This window comes from Mesocricetus auratus, unplaced genomic scaffold (assembly GCF_017639785.1).
Source record: "Mesocricetus auratus isolate SY011 unplaced genomic scaffold, BCM_Maur_2.0 Super-Scaffold_100018, whole genome shotgun sequence".
Taxonomy (NCBI): Eukaryota; Metazoa; Chordata; class Mammalia; order Rodentia; family Cricetidae; genus Mesocricetus; species Mesocricetus auratus.
The window spans coordinates 38760465-38773910 of NW_024429199.1; the positions used below are offsets into that span (position 1 = coordinate 38760465).

A 13446-nucleotide genomic window follows, 5' to 3' on the forward strand; every position below is an offset into this window, starting at 1 on the left:
TGTATCTATGAGCCCAACAAAGCGCAACACATTCGGGAGCCGAATGCTAAGGTTTCAGTAATCTTTATTCTCCCAAATATCAGGTTCAATGACTCTAAACTGTCAGCTGCACTTGAGACTCAACACCAGACCCCTGAAGCACAGTCATCATTCATAGCTGCACTCAAGACACACATGTACACACACCATGCATGTACACTTGCACGTATGCACACATGCAGACACATACACAGTGGCAGGGCAGTCAAAGCCACCCCGTGGTGAGATTAACCGTACCTTGTGGTGAGCGAGCTGCTGGGTAATGGCCTCCAGGCTGCTGGCCTCCAAAAGGTCAGGTGCCACCAGCCGGCCCGACATCTGCAGCAGCCACTTTTCCACCTCTTGGAGTTCACTGTTGTAGTCTTCGTGGTCTCTGACTTTTGCTTCCAGACTGAAGACTCGCTCCTGCAAAACCAGGTAAGCATCAGAGCTGACTTTGGAGCCAAAAACTTACTCAGAATTGTGTTATGTTTAAAAACATTTCGGGTGATTAGTAAGTTAGGCAAACTGGATTGTGTCAAAAAGGTACCAAGATGGGGTTAGGGTGCAGTTCAGGGGTAGACTATATGGTTAGTACATTCAAGGGCATGGTATCCATCCCCAGCATCTAATAGGAAGTTAATTACGTAGAAAATCACCAGGACTGGGAAAATCAGCCATCGTGCCTCTGGCCCATATCAGTGCACCACAGTCTCTAGTTGAGATGACAGAGGCTGGCTTTGACACCTCCCTAGGAGTCTGCACTCCTGTCACCACTCTCCGCCCTCACCTTTCCCGCGCTGCAGAGGTCCTGGAAGTCACTTTGGAGTTTCTGGATCTTGTCCTTTAAAGTCTGATCCTGGACCAGTTCCAGAAGTGCCTCACCCTTCTCTCGCACCGAGTTCACGGACGGCTCGTGGGACAGCACCGTTTGTTGCAGTGACTTGAATCACAGAGACAAAAAGGGAGAAGCAGCCGCTTCATTTGGTGAACAGGAAGAAAACACACGGGTGCCTGCGGCAGCCATGACACCACCCACCTCAGAGAAGGAGACAGTGAGTATTTATGGAACCAATTAGCTACAAATCATTAAAAAGAGAATACTTTGCCATAGTGTGTGCCATTTAAAAATATTATACAGAGGGGGGAAAGGACATGTAATGGCCTTTCGCAGTGGGGGAAAAATGGAAAAGTTGCTATTTAGTGAAATTGCACACAGCTCCTATTCTGCCTCCCACTTCGTTACTTTCCTTAGAGATAAATGTCGACAAAAAGGACTGTCTTTCATTTCGGAGGAGGGCATGGTGTCTGTTGCAGCTTGAGTTAGAGTTGGCCTTAGGTAGAAAATGTCCAGCAGCACACTTGCTGAGACAGGCTCAAAACATACTTAACCATACTAGGAAATTGATCCCAAATGGGGGAGCAGAGGAGGGGGTTCTCATGAGTACATCCTCAGTGACAAGCTGCCAGGCCTGCAGGGGAGGCCAGGCACAACAGTGGAGCTAGAAATACCACTAGCTTCAGTGGGAGCAGTTTGGGGTGAGCCTGCACACCTTCATTCCTAAAGACTGTTGCTAAATCCTCCACGGCCAATTTCAAACACAGATGGCCTACAGCTCCATCAAGGTACTGGGTTATGAATTACACACACACATACATATATATATATATACATATGCATATATGTCTTTCTATCATGATATCTACACACACACATACATACACCACACACACACACACACACATACACACATACACACCATACACACATACACATACATACATACATATGCATATATGTCTTTCTATCATGGTATCTATGCCAGAGTTTCTTTAGTTAAGACCAGATGTGCAGAAATGCATGGGCATTCATGGCAACACCTCACATGTAAGTGGAAGCCGGCTTTGGTGATGATTTTGGAAGCATGAGCAGTTGAGATTGCTCCCTTTCTCTTCCCATTTGTATCTCCTCTATATCTCTAGAATGCCTCACTGCCCCTCCAGAAGCTAAATTCTCAGGTGTTTTCCTATAATTGTTCAGTTAGCAGTCATTGTCTTTAAACTGGGCCATCTCGGGAGTCAGCTTCTGGGACCGGGGAACCAAAAAAGAAAAGAAAAATAAGAGCAAAAGTGACTACATGGGACAGATGTGCTGTTGGTGACAAAGGTCATATTTGAGAATCATGCAGTCAAGTTACAGGAATAAAAACTTGCAAAAATATCTCATAAGATTTTCAAGTTTATGATTTCTTTTGGTGAGTTCTGTTCATAGCTACCTTCAGCTGCATGCGGACCCCAGGTTGGGGGGTTGAACACCCTTGAGAAGATCCATAGATCTGAATCAAAAAGGTGTGTTGATTGATTATATCAACCTTTGAATATTAGTCCCTAATAGGAAAAATTATGCCAAAGCTGTATGTTTAGCCAACTGTGCCTGTATAAATCAGCAATAAAGAGGATTTATTTGGTGCATATCTCAACACCTGTGTAGGTGAGCACTTTTGGAATAGACTCTCTCCCATTCAGCCCCTGACTGATGTCCACATGCACGTGTTAGTAGGGAACAAGGACTACCTTGTATTTGGACAGCTGCGCCTTTTTCTCATACAGCTCCATTTTGGGTTCTTCGGGCGCGTGCAGGATTTCCTGGTACTCTGCCATCCATCGGGTCAGCGCCTTGCATTTGTCTGAGAACTCTTTGGCTAAGTGAAGGCCCTTCTCCAGGCTCACGTGTTCCTTCCTTACAGTGCTGGTCAGGTCCCTCAGCTGCTCCATGTGGCCATGGACCTCCCTCCTCAGGGCCTCAGCCTCGCTCTCCTCCAGGAATTTCGAGGCCCTCTCCCCTTTCTCTCGAGCCGATTTCAGCAAACTGTGGCCCTTCTCCATGTCTTTTAACAAAACCTGAGGAAGAAAGTGGGTTACTATTGCTGTGAAGAAACACCGTGACCAAGAGCAACTCAGTTTTCTGTACAACAGTTCATCATCAAAAGTAGTGAGGGCAGGAACCAGGAGGCAGTAACGGATGCTCAGCATGCTGTCACAGGGAACCCAGGACCACCAGCTCAGGGGCAGCACCACCCACAATGGGCCAATGATCACTATTTAAGCCAGGTGGTGGTGGCACAAATCTTTATTCCCAGCACTCTAGTGGCAGAGGCAGGTGGATCTCTGTGAGTTTGAGGCCAGCCTGGTCTACACATGGAATTCCAGGACAGTCAGGGGTACACAGAGAAACCATGTTCTGGAAAAAAAAGGAAGAAAGAAAGGAAGGACAGAAGGGAAGGAAGGAGGAAAGGAGGGAGGGAGGAAGGGAGGGAGGGATGGAGGGAGGGAGGGAGAGAGGAAGGGAGGAAGGAAGGAAGGAAGGAAGGAAGGAAGGAAGGAAGGAAGGAAGGAAGGAAATGCCCTATGGGCTTGCCTACAGCTCGTTTTCTCCATTGAGGCTTCCTCCTCTCTGATGACTCTGGCTTGTGTTGATATAAAACCATCTAGCACAGAGAGCAAGTGTTAAGCAAATGCAGCATGGGTCTTATTCTCTGCAAATAAAGGTTTTCAGATTCTATTTGGAATCATCGTGTAGTTCCTTAAAATAAGTTTTTAGAGGTTTGTGTTCCAGGTTGGACCTGTCAAGGAATCTGAAGTTCCCATCTTTAATTCAGTGGCGTATATAAGTCTTGATCAATACACCAATTTCAAATCAGAGATTTGAACCCAATGTGTCCTTTATCCCCAGCAAACTTGTATCCCAGTAGATTATGTTTACTTGTCTGTTAATACACTGGGATGTGAATTTAAGATCTAAGTGTAAGGTTTTGTCTACTGAACACCCGGTGGACAGTTGCACATAGTCCATTCAGATGACTATGAGTGGGACAAGCTTTGGCCGTAAAGCATGTATAACCATACTTGGATTAAAACGATGAACTGACTGCCGTCACCCACTTGGAGTCAGGAAGAGTACACATGCTTCCAGATCTACCCAGTGGAAGAGGAGCATGGGAGGAGGCGAGTCTGGAGCCAGAAGGATGCATGCATGCCTACCTCCAATGTCTTCAGTTTTCTCCCCATCACCACTTCATCGACTTTATCAATCTTGGTAGCCACGTTCTTGAAGTTTTTATGAGTGGAGCCATACCAATCCGAATAGGAGCTGAGGGACGATTCTGTTTCCTCCAGGCTCTGGATCTCCTCTTCTAAGAATTTTATTTGCTCCTGTGAAAGCGAAGAGAAGATTGAACCACAGACGAAAGCCCCGGAGCCAGGGCCACTGTGGACCACTAGACATCTTCAGTAGAAGTTGGGGGAGACGGCGTAGGCCGTCCCTGGTGAATGGCGGGGGAGGGGCAGCTCACCAACACTTGGAGCAGCAGGGCCTGGTACCGGGAGGTCAGCTGGGTGGCCTGGCTGCCCATCCGGCTGCTCACGTGGCTCTGGTCCAGGATCTCCTGTGCTCTACTCCCCACCTCCTCAACTTCGTCTCTGTGCGCGGCCAGGTCTTCATGCCACTTCTGAGACGACAGAAGAGCCAGAGAGAGAGGAGCTCAGCCCGGACACGGAAATAAGACAATACTGTGTGCACCTTCGGAAGAGGGCACGCTTGTGTTTATGAAAACATTTATTCGGAACTCCAGGGGCGCAATCGGTTAGCGCGGTACTTATATGAACACGTTTATTCTGAAATGCAACTTTGAAAGTGTGTCTAATCCTTGTGAAAAGTTAAGTTACAACATGGTGATAAGGATTGTATATCTATAATTCTGGGGATTTTTCTTTATATATTATGGTTTGGCTCAAGTACCCTCATTTTCTTTAAGTGTTTCACATCTTCCTTTGCAGTTTAATCAGTTTTAAAATACTGAAATGAATAATGAGAACAAATTGCCAAGGTCTATACATTATTTTGGATGTGTACAAGGAACTTATGTAAAAATTAAAAAAGAAACTAGTTATGAATCATTAACTTAAGGAACTACGTTAGACGTTAGATCCCTTTCATATCATAGCCGTAATTGTAGAAGATTGTCGTCTCCATATTTTTATAATGGAAGTCAGCAGACATGGGAAATAAATATAACAGTTTTATAAAAACCTGTATTCTATCTTAAATTTTTTATAGTTTAAAAAATTAGTTACTAATTAGCACCTGCACGTGTGTGGAGGCCAGAGGACAACTTTAAGGTGGTTCTGTCCTTCCGGTGTGGGTACCAGGGACCACACTCAGGTAACTAAGGATGTACAACAAGCGCCTTTACCCGCTGAGCCTTCTCACTGACCCAGCACCAAATTCTGTCAAAGATGAACCTAGGCAGTAACTGCTGTAAGGAGAACCATTTCATTATTTTAAGTGCTCTAGATACGCATAGTGAAAACTCGGGAGACATCCACCTTAGACGGACAACTCCTGAACGTTCTCGTGAAACAAAGCACAGACTCTGCGAGGCAATTTGCTTTGACAAGGCTGGGGAATTGGCGCGCGGAGTCGCACCTTCATCTGAAGCAACTGCGTCTCCTTGGTGGATCGGCTGCTCTGGCGTCGGCTCCTGACACTGATTTTCTCCTCCGTCCTTTCAAGCCATTCATCTACTTGCTGGAACATCTGCTCCGTCAGCCTCAGCTTGTTCACCACGCTGTTGAACTGCGTCCGGGTCTCAGCCAGTCTGAGCTGGTATCCCTGCCAGTCCTGACGAAGAGACTCCAAGGCTCTGTCTTCCGCCTGGGGGATGCCCGATGGGATCACTTCCTCCCGGGTGTGCAGTACCGAGTTCAGCAGGGCCTGACCCTCCGCACAGTGCACTTGAAGCTCCTAGGGAAAAGCGGCAAGGGCACCGTGACTCACTCGCCGTTCGCGCTGATCAGTGAGCCTCAGCTAAACCGTCTGGGCCAGCTTGTAATTCACACTAGGCGCGTGGCTTTATTCTCTACTACTAAACAGTGTGTTCCTAACAGTCAACACTGCCTTCCCAAGTCTAGAGAAAGGGCCTGGAAATCTCCCAATTAAAATAACAATTTCCATCAGGCAGTGGTGACTCACACCTTTAACCCCAGCACTCAAGAGTCAGAGGTGGGGGATCTCTGAGTTCGAAGCCAGCCTGGTCTACAAAGTGAGTTCCTGGACAGTCAGGGCTGTTATACAAAGAAACCCTATCTCAAAACAAACAAACAAAAAACCAAACAAAAAATAAAATAATGATTTCCCAGTTAAGTTTCTGAAATTTGATTTTTCAGCTTGTAGACAAAAGCAGTCACGACAAAAGGGATATTGCTTAAAACAGAGAACTAGGCTTATTACAGCTCAGAATCTTCTTACACAGCATGCAAGGCTGGTGGCATTGGCATTAACTGGGTACTACAGGTAATCCTGAGAAAGCAAGTGTGGGCCCTCTTCGTGGTAAGGGGTGGGAGTCCTCTTCCAGGTCTATGCTCTAGGGAATGTGGTGGCCCAGAAAATTTGGACCAGTACCCTTTGTGGGCATACAGACCCGGGAGGTTGAATCATTCCACCAGCCTGCTAGGTGTTCCTATATGAGAATATATCCCTTTAAACACAGAATAAGCCTCGAAGATTCACTGTAAACAAAAGAGTATGAACATATCTTAAATGGCCTGGCCTGCTTTTTATAGAAACATCACATCCTTAACTATTCTGGCAAAATAGTATTATATATTTTACATTCTAGTCATAAGAAATCAATCCAAGCTTTTGAGTGACACAATTATCTATAATAAAAAGAACTATGTAAAATGCCACCATGAACACAGCAAAGGCAACATATTCAGTCAGAATGTAGTAACATAGATGGTCCTTTAGCTCACTAAGATGATTGCTCGGCATGCAAAAGCCATGACTTTCTATCCATACAAACAAATGAAAAAAACAATAGAACAAAACTCCTGCGACAGTATACATATGTGAGCCCAGTAGTCACAAGACACTCAGGCTGGAGGATTACCAATTTGTGAGCAGCTTAGCACATACGGTGAGTTGAAGGCCAACCAGAGCTACCTGGTGAGACTGTCTAAATCCTGCTCCTAGAAGACAAGTCTACACCGTTGTCTACAACCATCTGAAGCTGCCAGTGTGTGATGGCTTTTCATTAAGATACAGCAACCTCACATGCTTCCTCAGTGCAATGTCCATGTCAGTGCTACACTTTGTACTCGTGTGCACATGAAACAAGACAACACATAATTTACATAACACTCGCACAAACATGGAAGCTTTACTTTAAAATTCTTAAATTTTTTTCAAAGTGATATTGTATAAATTTTCCTTAATTTGTTGGCCTATTTTTCCTGCAAAGGGACTTGAAAATAAATACTGTAAGTTGTGCAGGTCTTTGGGCTGTGGTATCATTATGTAATTCTTCTAGTGCAGAATTCATCCAGCCACAGACTGTGTCAATGAATGCAGGTGGCTGTGTGTCAATAAAACTTTCTTAGAGCATAGACATTGTGGTCATGCACTGTAGTGAACTGATACCTACTCTAATTTATTAATCTTCTTAACTAATCTCCTCTTCCATGTTTCATAAAAATAGTTTTATCTATTTTATAAATCATCATTCTACTAGATAAGTTCTCATGTATCCTAATATGTCAAGTATTTGTGCCAAAGAGAAAAATAGTGTGATATTTAAGCATAGTAATATGTTCCATGACTCGAATTAGACTCTTGGTTTACATAAAGTAATTTGTGCTATGGTCTATAAAATTGTGACTCTTCTAACTTCTAATATTTATTTGCTTTGTGAATTTATTAGTTAACTTTTCTTACTTTTCATTTAATCTCACTATGTGTCATCATAGAAGCTGTCTTGTGTCTGATGTCACCTAGTAGCAGATCCCACACACCACTGGCCATGGGTGGGAAGCCTGTCTTGAAGCCGTGTAGCAGGGAGTTATGTTGCCCCACTGCTGGTTCCTGTCACTGCCTTCTTCCTTCCTCTTCAGTGTTTGTGGAGACTCAACACAGACTATGTAGAAGAAACACATGTGTGGTGATATTTTGTTTGTGCTTTAACAAATAAAGCTTGCCTGAAGATCAGAGTGCAGGGCTAACTACTAGTCAGCCCTCGAGGCCAGGCAGTAGTGGCACACACCTTTAATCCCAGGACTCTGGAGGCAGAGGCAGATGGATCTCAGTGAGTTCAAGGCCAGCCTGGGCTACATGAGATTGATCCAGTCTAAAAGAGAAACAGAACTCACACAATGGTGATCCCAGCACTTAGAGTTACACACCTTTAATCCCAGCACTAAGGAAGTAGAGACAGGAGTGGGCAGAGAGAGGAATAGAAGGCAAGAAGAGACAGGAGCTCAGCATTCAGTCTGAGGATTCCTAGAGACAGGATCTTGCCCACTTTGGTACGAGGATTCAGTAGAAGAAAAAGGTCTCTGGTGGCTGGCTCCTTTACTTCAGCATTTACCCGATATCTGACTCTGGGCTTTTATTATTAAGACCAATTAGAATTCACACCGTACACATATTTGAGCCATGCTAATCCCAATTAATACACTTGTGACCACAACAAAAGAGAAACATGTAGACAGGAACATGCTGGTTCTGTTCGTGCATGACAACATAAAGAGCTCAACCTTTGTCTCCCAGCGTGCCTGGAGGGCTGTAGGAGGGGCTGTTTAAGGACACAAAGTCAACTGCTCTCAAGTGAATGGTAATAGCTGTTGGCTATTGGGAAGCCTGCAGGTAGTCCCTGCACTCAGGGGACTGAGGTAGGAATTGCCTGAGCTCAAGGCTAGACTAGGCTATATATCAGAACCCAGTCTTAAATGATAGCATGCATATGTACATGCATGTATACACATACACAGAGTAGCAGTCAGGCCTGTAAGATCTCACAGATCAGAACACTTATTATTATAAGGCAGGGCAGATGAGACTCTTAGACCAGTTGATAAAATTGTACCTTGTATAACTTCCAGTGTTCATTTATCTAGTACTTACTATCTTTAAGTCAGATAGTCTCTTCTCATTTAAATATTTAAGTCAGATAGTCTCTTATCATTTAAACTTCATAGTTGTGTTGAGGAAACTGAGAGAGGTTCCTTCCTGTCTGAAGTCTCCTAGTAGCAGGAACCATGGAGAAGTAGAGTCCAAGTTTCCCAACCTCAACTTGTTTGCTTGACATTACACAACACTTGTTGAAACTCGGCAGTAGGTCATGGGAGTTGCATATACCAGGGATAACCATGAGAGTCTGCTTTTCCTACCTTGTCCTAGCTGTAGGGACAGCTTGAGCCCACTTTATTTGGGGATAAGAGCATGCTAAGGAGTTCCAGTACATTTCCAAGTAGGACATGCGGGTGGTCTTATCAGGCTTTTCCAATTCTTTGTTGTGTGCTCCTAGAAGTCTCCTTTCTGAAGACTTCTCTGACTCTACCTAACCATGCAGGTATGAATGATTAAGGGTTTTATTCTGCCATAAGATCCTTTGCATTAATATATTACTGTCTTCCTCTCATCGTTTATAATAATCTACTCATGGGTATGTTTTCCTCACTAAATTGCATGAAATGTAATGTCCAAGCCATCTTTACATTTGGTAGTTTATGAAATATGTGCTTTGTGTTAGGTGTTGAGTGACTGACTGAAGGAGTGAATAAGGGTGTGGCCTGTGACCACTGGACCTACTCTGTTTGCAGAGTAGAGGGCATCCACACAGCTCCCAGCTACTCTGATTTCTTTTTATTGGATTCTGAGCCAAGGTCCACACCCTCAGGTTCACAAGAGGCTGTGACTGAAGCTAAGTGGCTTCAGATCATGCTCCCACTTTCACTCAGAGCTGGCCATATTTTGTTGGCATTTGCTGTTTTATCCTTCATCTGAAACTGTCCTTTTGAGATCAACAGGCAGGTGTGTCGGTCAACTCCACACACTAGCTCAGTAACCACCCCGGTAACTGAGAGAATCCTCCTAGAGCTGGTTTTGTTGGTTTAAATTGCCTAACAAGTGATGGGATCTTGAATGTTCCAGATCAAGTCTTCCCTTAACTGAATTCGTGTCAGTTCTCCATAGGAACCAACGCCCCCTTAACTTCCCATCACTTGAAATTGTAACTCCATTTTCATAGAAAGGGACCCTCTGTTGTCCGATAGGATTACCTGGAGATCCCGCAATGCTGTCTCATGAGTGTGGGTGTCACCCTCAAGAGCTGAGCATCGGTCAAGCTTCTCTTGTTCTTGCCCCAGCCAATTTTCAAACGTCTTTAGGTCTCTCTGATACTCCTGGTGAAGCCGAACCAGCCTTTCTAATTTTGTTACTGCTTCCTGTGATCAGCATTTAAAAATGGTTAAGAAAGAAACATATCACTGAATGCAGAATTCACTTTCAGAGTTAAATTTTCTTTTATGTTTTTATGTTCATTTATTGTGTGTGTGTGTGTGTCTGTGTGTGTGTGTGTCTGTGTGTGTGTGTGTGTGTGTGTGTATGCATGCCACTGAATGCCCATGGAGGTCAGAGAACAACTTTGGGGATTCAGCTCTCTCTTTCCAACTTAGTGGTCCGGATCAAACTCAAGCCAGGTCTGGTGACAAGAGGCTTTTCTCAGGTGGGTGGTGGTGGTGGAGCGTACACCTTTGATCCCAGCTCTCAGGAGACAGAGACAGGTGGATCTCTGTGAGTTCAAGACCAGCCTGGTCTACAAGAGCTAGGTCCAGGACAGCCTCCAAAGCCACAGAGAAACCCTGCTTCAAAAAACTGAAAAAACAAGACAAGAGCCTTTGCTCACTGAAGCATCTTGTCAGCTACATTTTTGAAATTTTAGAAAAGCGTAATTATTAAAACATTAGGAAATGAATAATTTCCCTTTAAAAAAGAACCTTTAAATTCTCCATACAGAAGGGAGACACAGTTGAGGGCTGATAGGCAGTTAGGTTAATTAAGGGTAAATACATCCCAAATATACTGTATGAAATTCTCAAAGAACCAATAAAAGATGAACAAGAAAAAGAAAGGAACCGTATTTCTCTCTAAGGAAAAAAAAATAACAAAATATAAAAATAAATACTTAAGTCTGCAAAGATCTCAAAGATCATTTTGAAATAACTACCTAGACATCACACAGAATTTAGGAGTATTCAATGAAATGCTCTCTGAAATTTTAGTGAAAATGTTACCTTTCTAGTTGGGTTTTTGTTAGGAATTATTTTTCTACCTTAACTTTCAGGTACTAAAAATCTCCAAAGCTTTGTTTACTTTTGCTAGTAATATTCTTAAAACACTAACGTTCACTTAGCTTGTTTTGCACGGCTTGCACAAGGCTGTTGGTCTTGGAAATCATTGAATGTTTACATGGCCCCAGCTCTCCACGGGACTCTGGATGGCCCCAGCTCTCCATGGGACTCTGGACAGCCATACCTTGGCCCTCTCTTTGATGGCTTGGTGTCGTTCCTGCAGATCCTGCAGTTCTAGCTGGGTGACAAAATGCTCTGTCATGCCTGCCCTCTTGACTTCAATGGTCTCCAGCAGGCTGCTATGACTCAGCACTTCTTCATTTAATAGCTAGACAAGAGAAGAATAAAGCAATTAAATGAGTTACTCAAGTACAAGCACAATGATCTTGCAAGAAACGAAGGGGTACTAACTGTACTGTTACAAATGGCCGTTAGCTATCCATCCATTCATTCTAATTATACAGACGTGTGTGTGTGTGTGTGTGTGTGTGTGTGTGTGTGTGTGTGTGTGTGTGTAAAACTAGGTATATAATGTTTCTATGTATATTTCATATCTGGTCCAAAATGTCTGTGAGATATTATTTCCCAATTATCTACTTTATGTTTCTTTTTCTTTTTTTAAAAAAAGATTTATTTATTTATTGTGCATACAGTGTTCTGCCTGCATGTATGCCTGCACACCAGAAAGAGAGCGCCAAATCTCATTACAGATGGTTGTGAGCCACCATGTGGTTGCTGGGAAATGAACTCAGGACATCTGGAAGAGCAGCCAGCGCTCTTAACCTCTGAGCCATCTCTGCAGCCCTCTACTTTATATTTCTGCTTGGATATTTCAAATGTCTTACATCTAGAGATGGCCTCCTGATTTCCATCTTCTCACCATTCTTCCTCACCAAGCTTTCTCCCCCAGCCTTATTTTTCTAAATGCCACCCCCCACCTCACTTCTCAAATAGCCACTCTAGAACACAGGAAGGAGTCTCCTGTTCTCTGCACCCACTCCAGGCCACTCTTAACTTTCAATGGGATTTTAACAGGAGTCTCTCAGACAGCATAAAGTAAAAGACTGGGTGGGCTGGGATGTGGAGTCTACTGGAAGCCTGCGCACAGTGGGGCGGGGCTGCACACAGTGTGGGGGAAGGTGCCTGCTGGAAGCCTGCACACAGTGTGGGGGAAGGTGCCTGCACTCTCTCCTGCTATCTCTGCTCCAGCAATTCTCATCCCATAGCGCACCAGGAACTCTCCTTTATCCATCTATGGACATGATAGAATCTGTCTTTGGTTCCTTCCAGACTATTCTTTGTACTCAGTCCTTTAGGGTATGGTCAGCCTGTCTCCTGCTTCTTGTCCCTCTGCCCTGAGCCCAAACAATCGAGGTTAACCCCTTCCAAATTAGTGTCTCACACTTCACAGTATTTCTTTGCAATATCTCCCCATTATAGTTATTTACTTAAATGCTTATTAGTGAGTGCATACATCCCTATGAGAATACGACCTTTACTTGCTATCTTATAAATTCCTGAGGGAGCTCAGTGTTATACTGTAAACAGTGGGGACCCAATGGGGGTTTCTTAGTGAACTGAGATGTTCACCTTTATGCCAATCTAGCAGCCAACTGGTCAACAAGAAGCAAGCCTGAGAATTTAGGTGAAACGTTTGGACCAGCAGTAACTATGGTGATGATATGGGGATGGAAAAGAAGGATCCTGGGGTGAGGGGGTGGCCAACTCAAGATGCTCCTTCTGAGATGATACAAAGAAGCAAAAAATAGAGAGCCTGGAGCATTTCCATGTAGAATATAGTAAATTCAGTTCAAGACATGATATTCCAGTGAGGATGGCCTGGGGGGAGGTATGACTGCCTAGCAAAGGACTCCAGCATGTTGTGTTTGAATATTACTTCAATAAAAGAGATCTTCTGTTTGTTTGGTTTTTGGTTTTTCGAGACAGGATTTCTCTGTGTATCGCTGCCTGTTCTGAAATTCGCTCTGTAGACCAGGCTGGCCTTGAACTCACAGAGATCTACCTTCCTCTGCCTCCCGAGTGCTGGGATCAAAGGTGTGTGCCACAATCACCTAGCTAATGGAAGAGTTATTTAAACTCTTCACATATTTTTAAAATTTTTCATGTGGTATTAGAACCATATGATATTGATCAAAAGTAATAATACGGGGCCTATGGTTTAGCTCTGTGGTCAGTGCTTGCCCGACATGCACAAGGCCTTGGGTTTAATATCCAGCACTG

The 13446-nt window shown here is 44.0% G+C and overlaps 1 protein-coding gene across 18 annotated transcripts in view; it reads right to left on the reverse strand.

The window, feature by feature from the left end:
* Syne1 (spectrin repeat containing nuclear envelope protein 1) overlaps nt 1-13446 on the reverse strand; it is a 454318-nt gene that overhangs the window by 201771 nt on the left and 239101 nt on the right. For all 18 annotated transcript variants that reach the window (XM_040728331.1, XM_040728319.1, XM_040728318.1 and 15 more), the window contains 8 exons: nt 11390-11533; nt 10135-10299; nt 5504-5821; nt 4371-4526; nt 4060-4230; nt 2593-2919; nt 809-961; nt 277-444 (listed from right to left, as the gene is read on the reverse strand). In XM_040728331.1, coding sequence (XP_040584265.1) covers nt 277-444; nt 809-961; nt 2593-2919; nt 4060-4230; nt 4371-4526; nt 5504-5821; nt 10135-10299; nt 11390-11533 — 1602 coding nt within the window. The remainder of the gene's footprint in view (nt 1-276; nt 445-808; nt 962-2592; nt 2920-4059; nt 4231-4370; nt 4527-5503; nt 5822-10134; nt 10300-11389; nt 11534-13446) is intronic.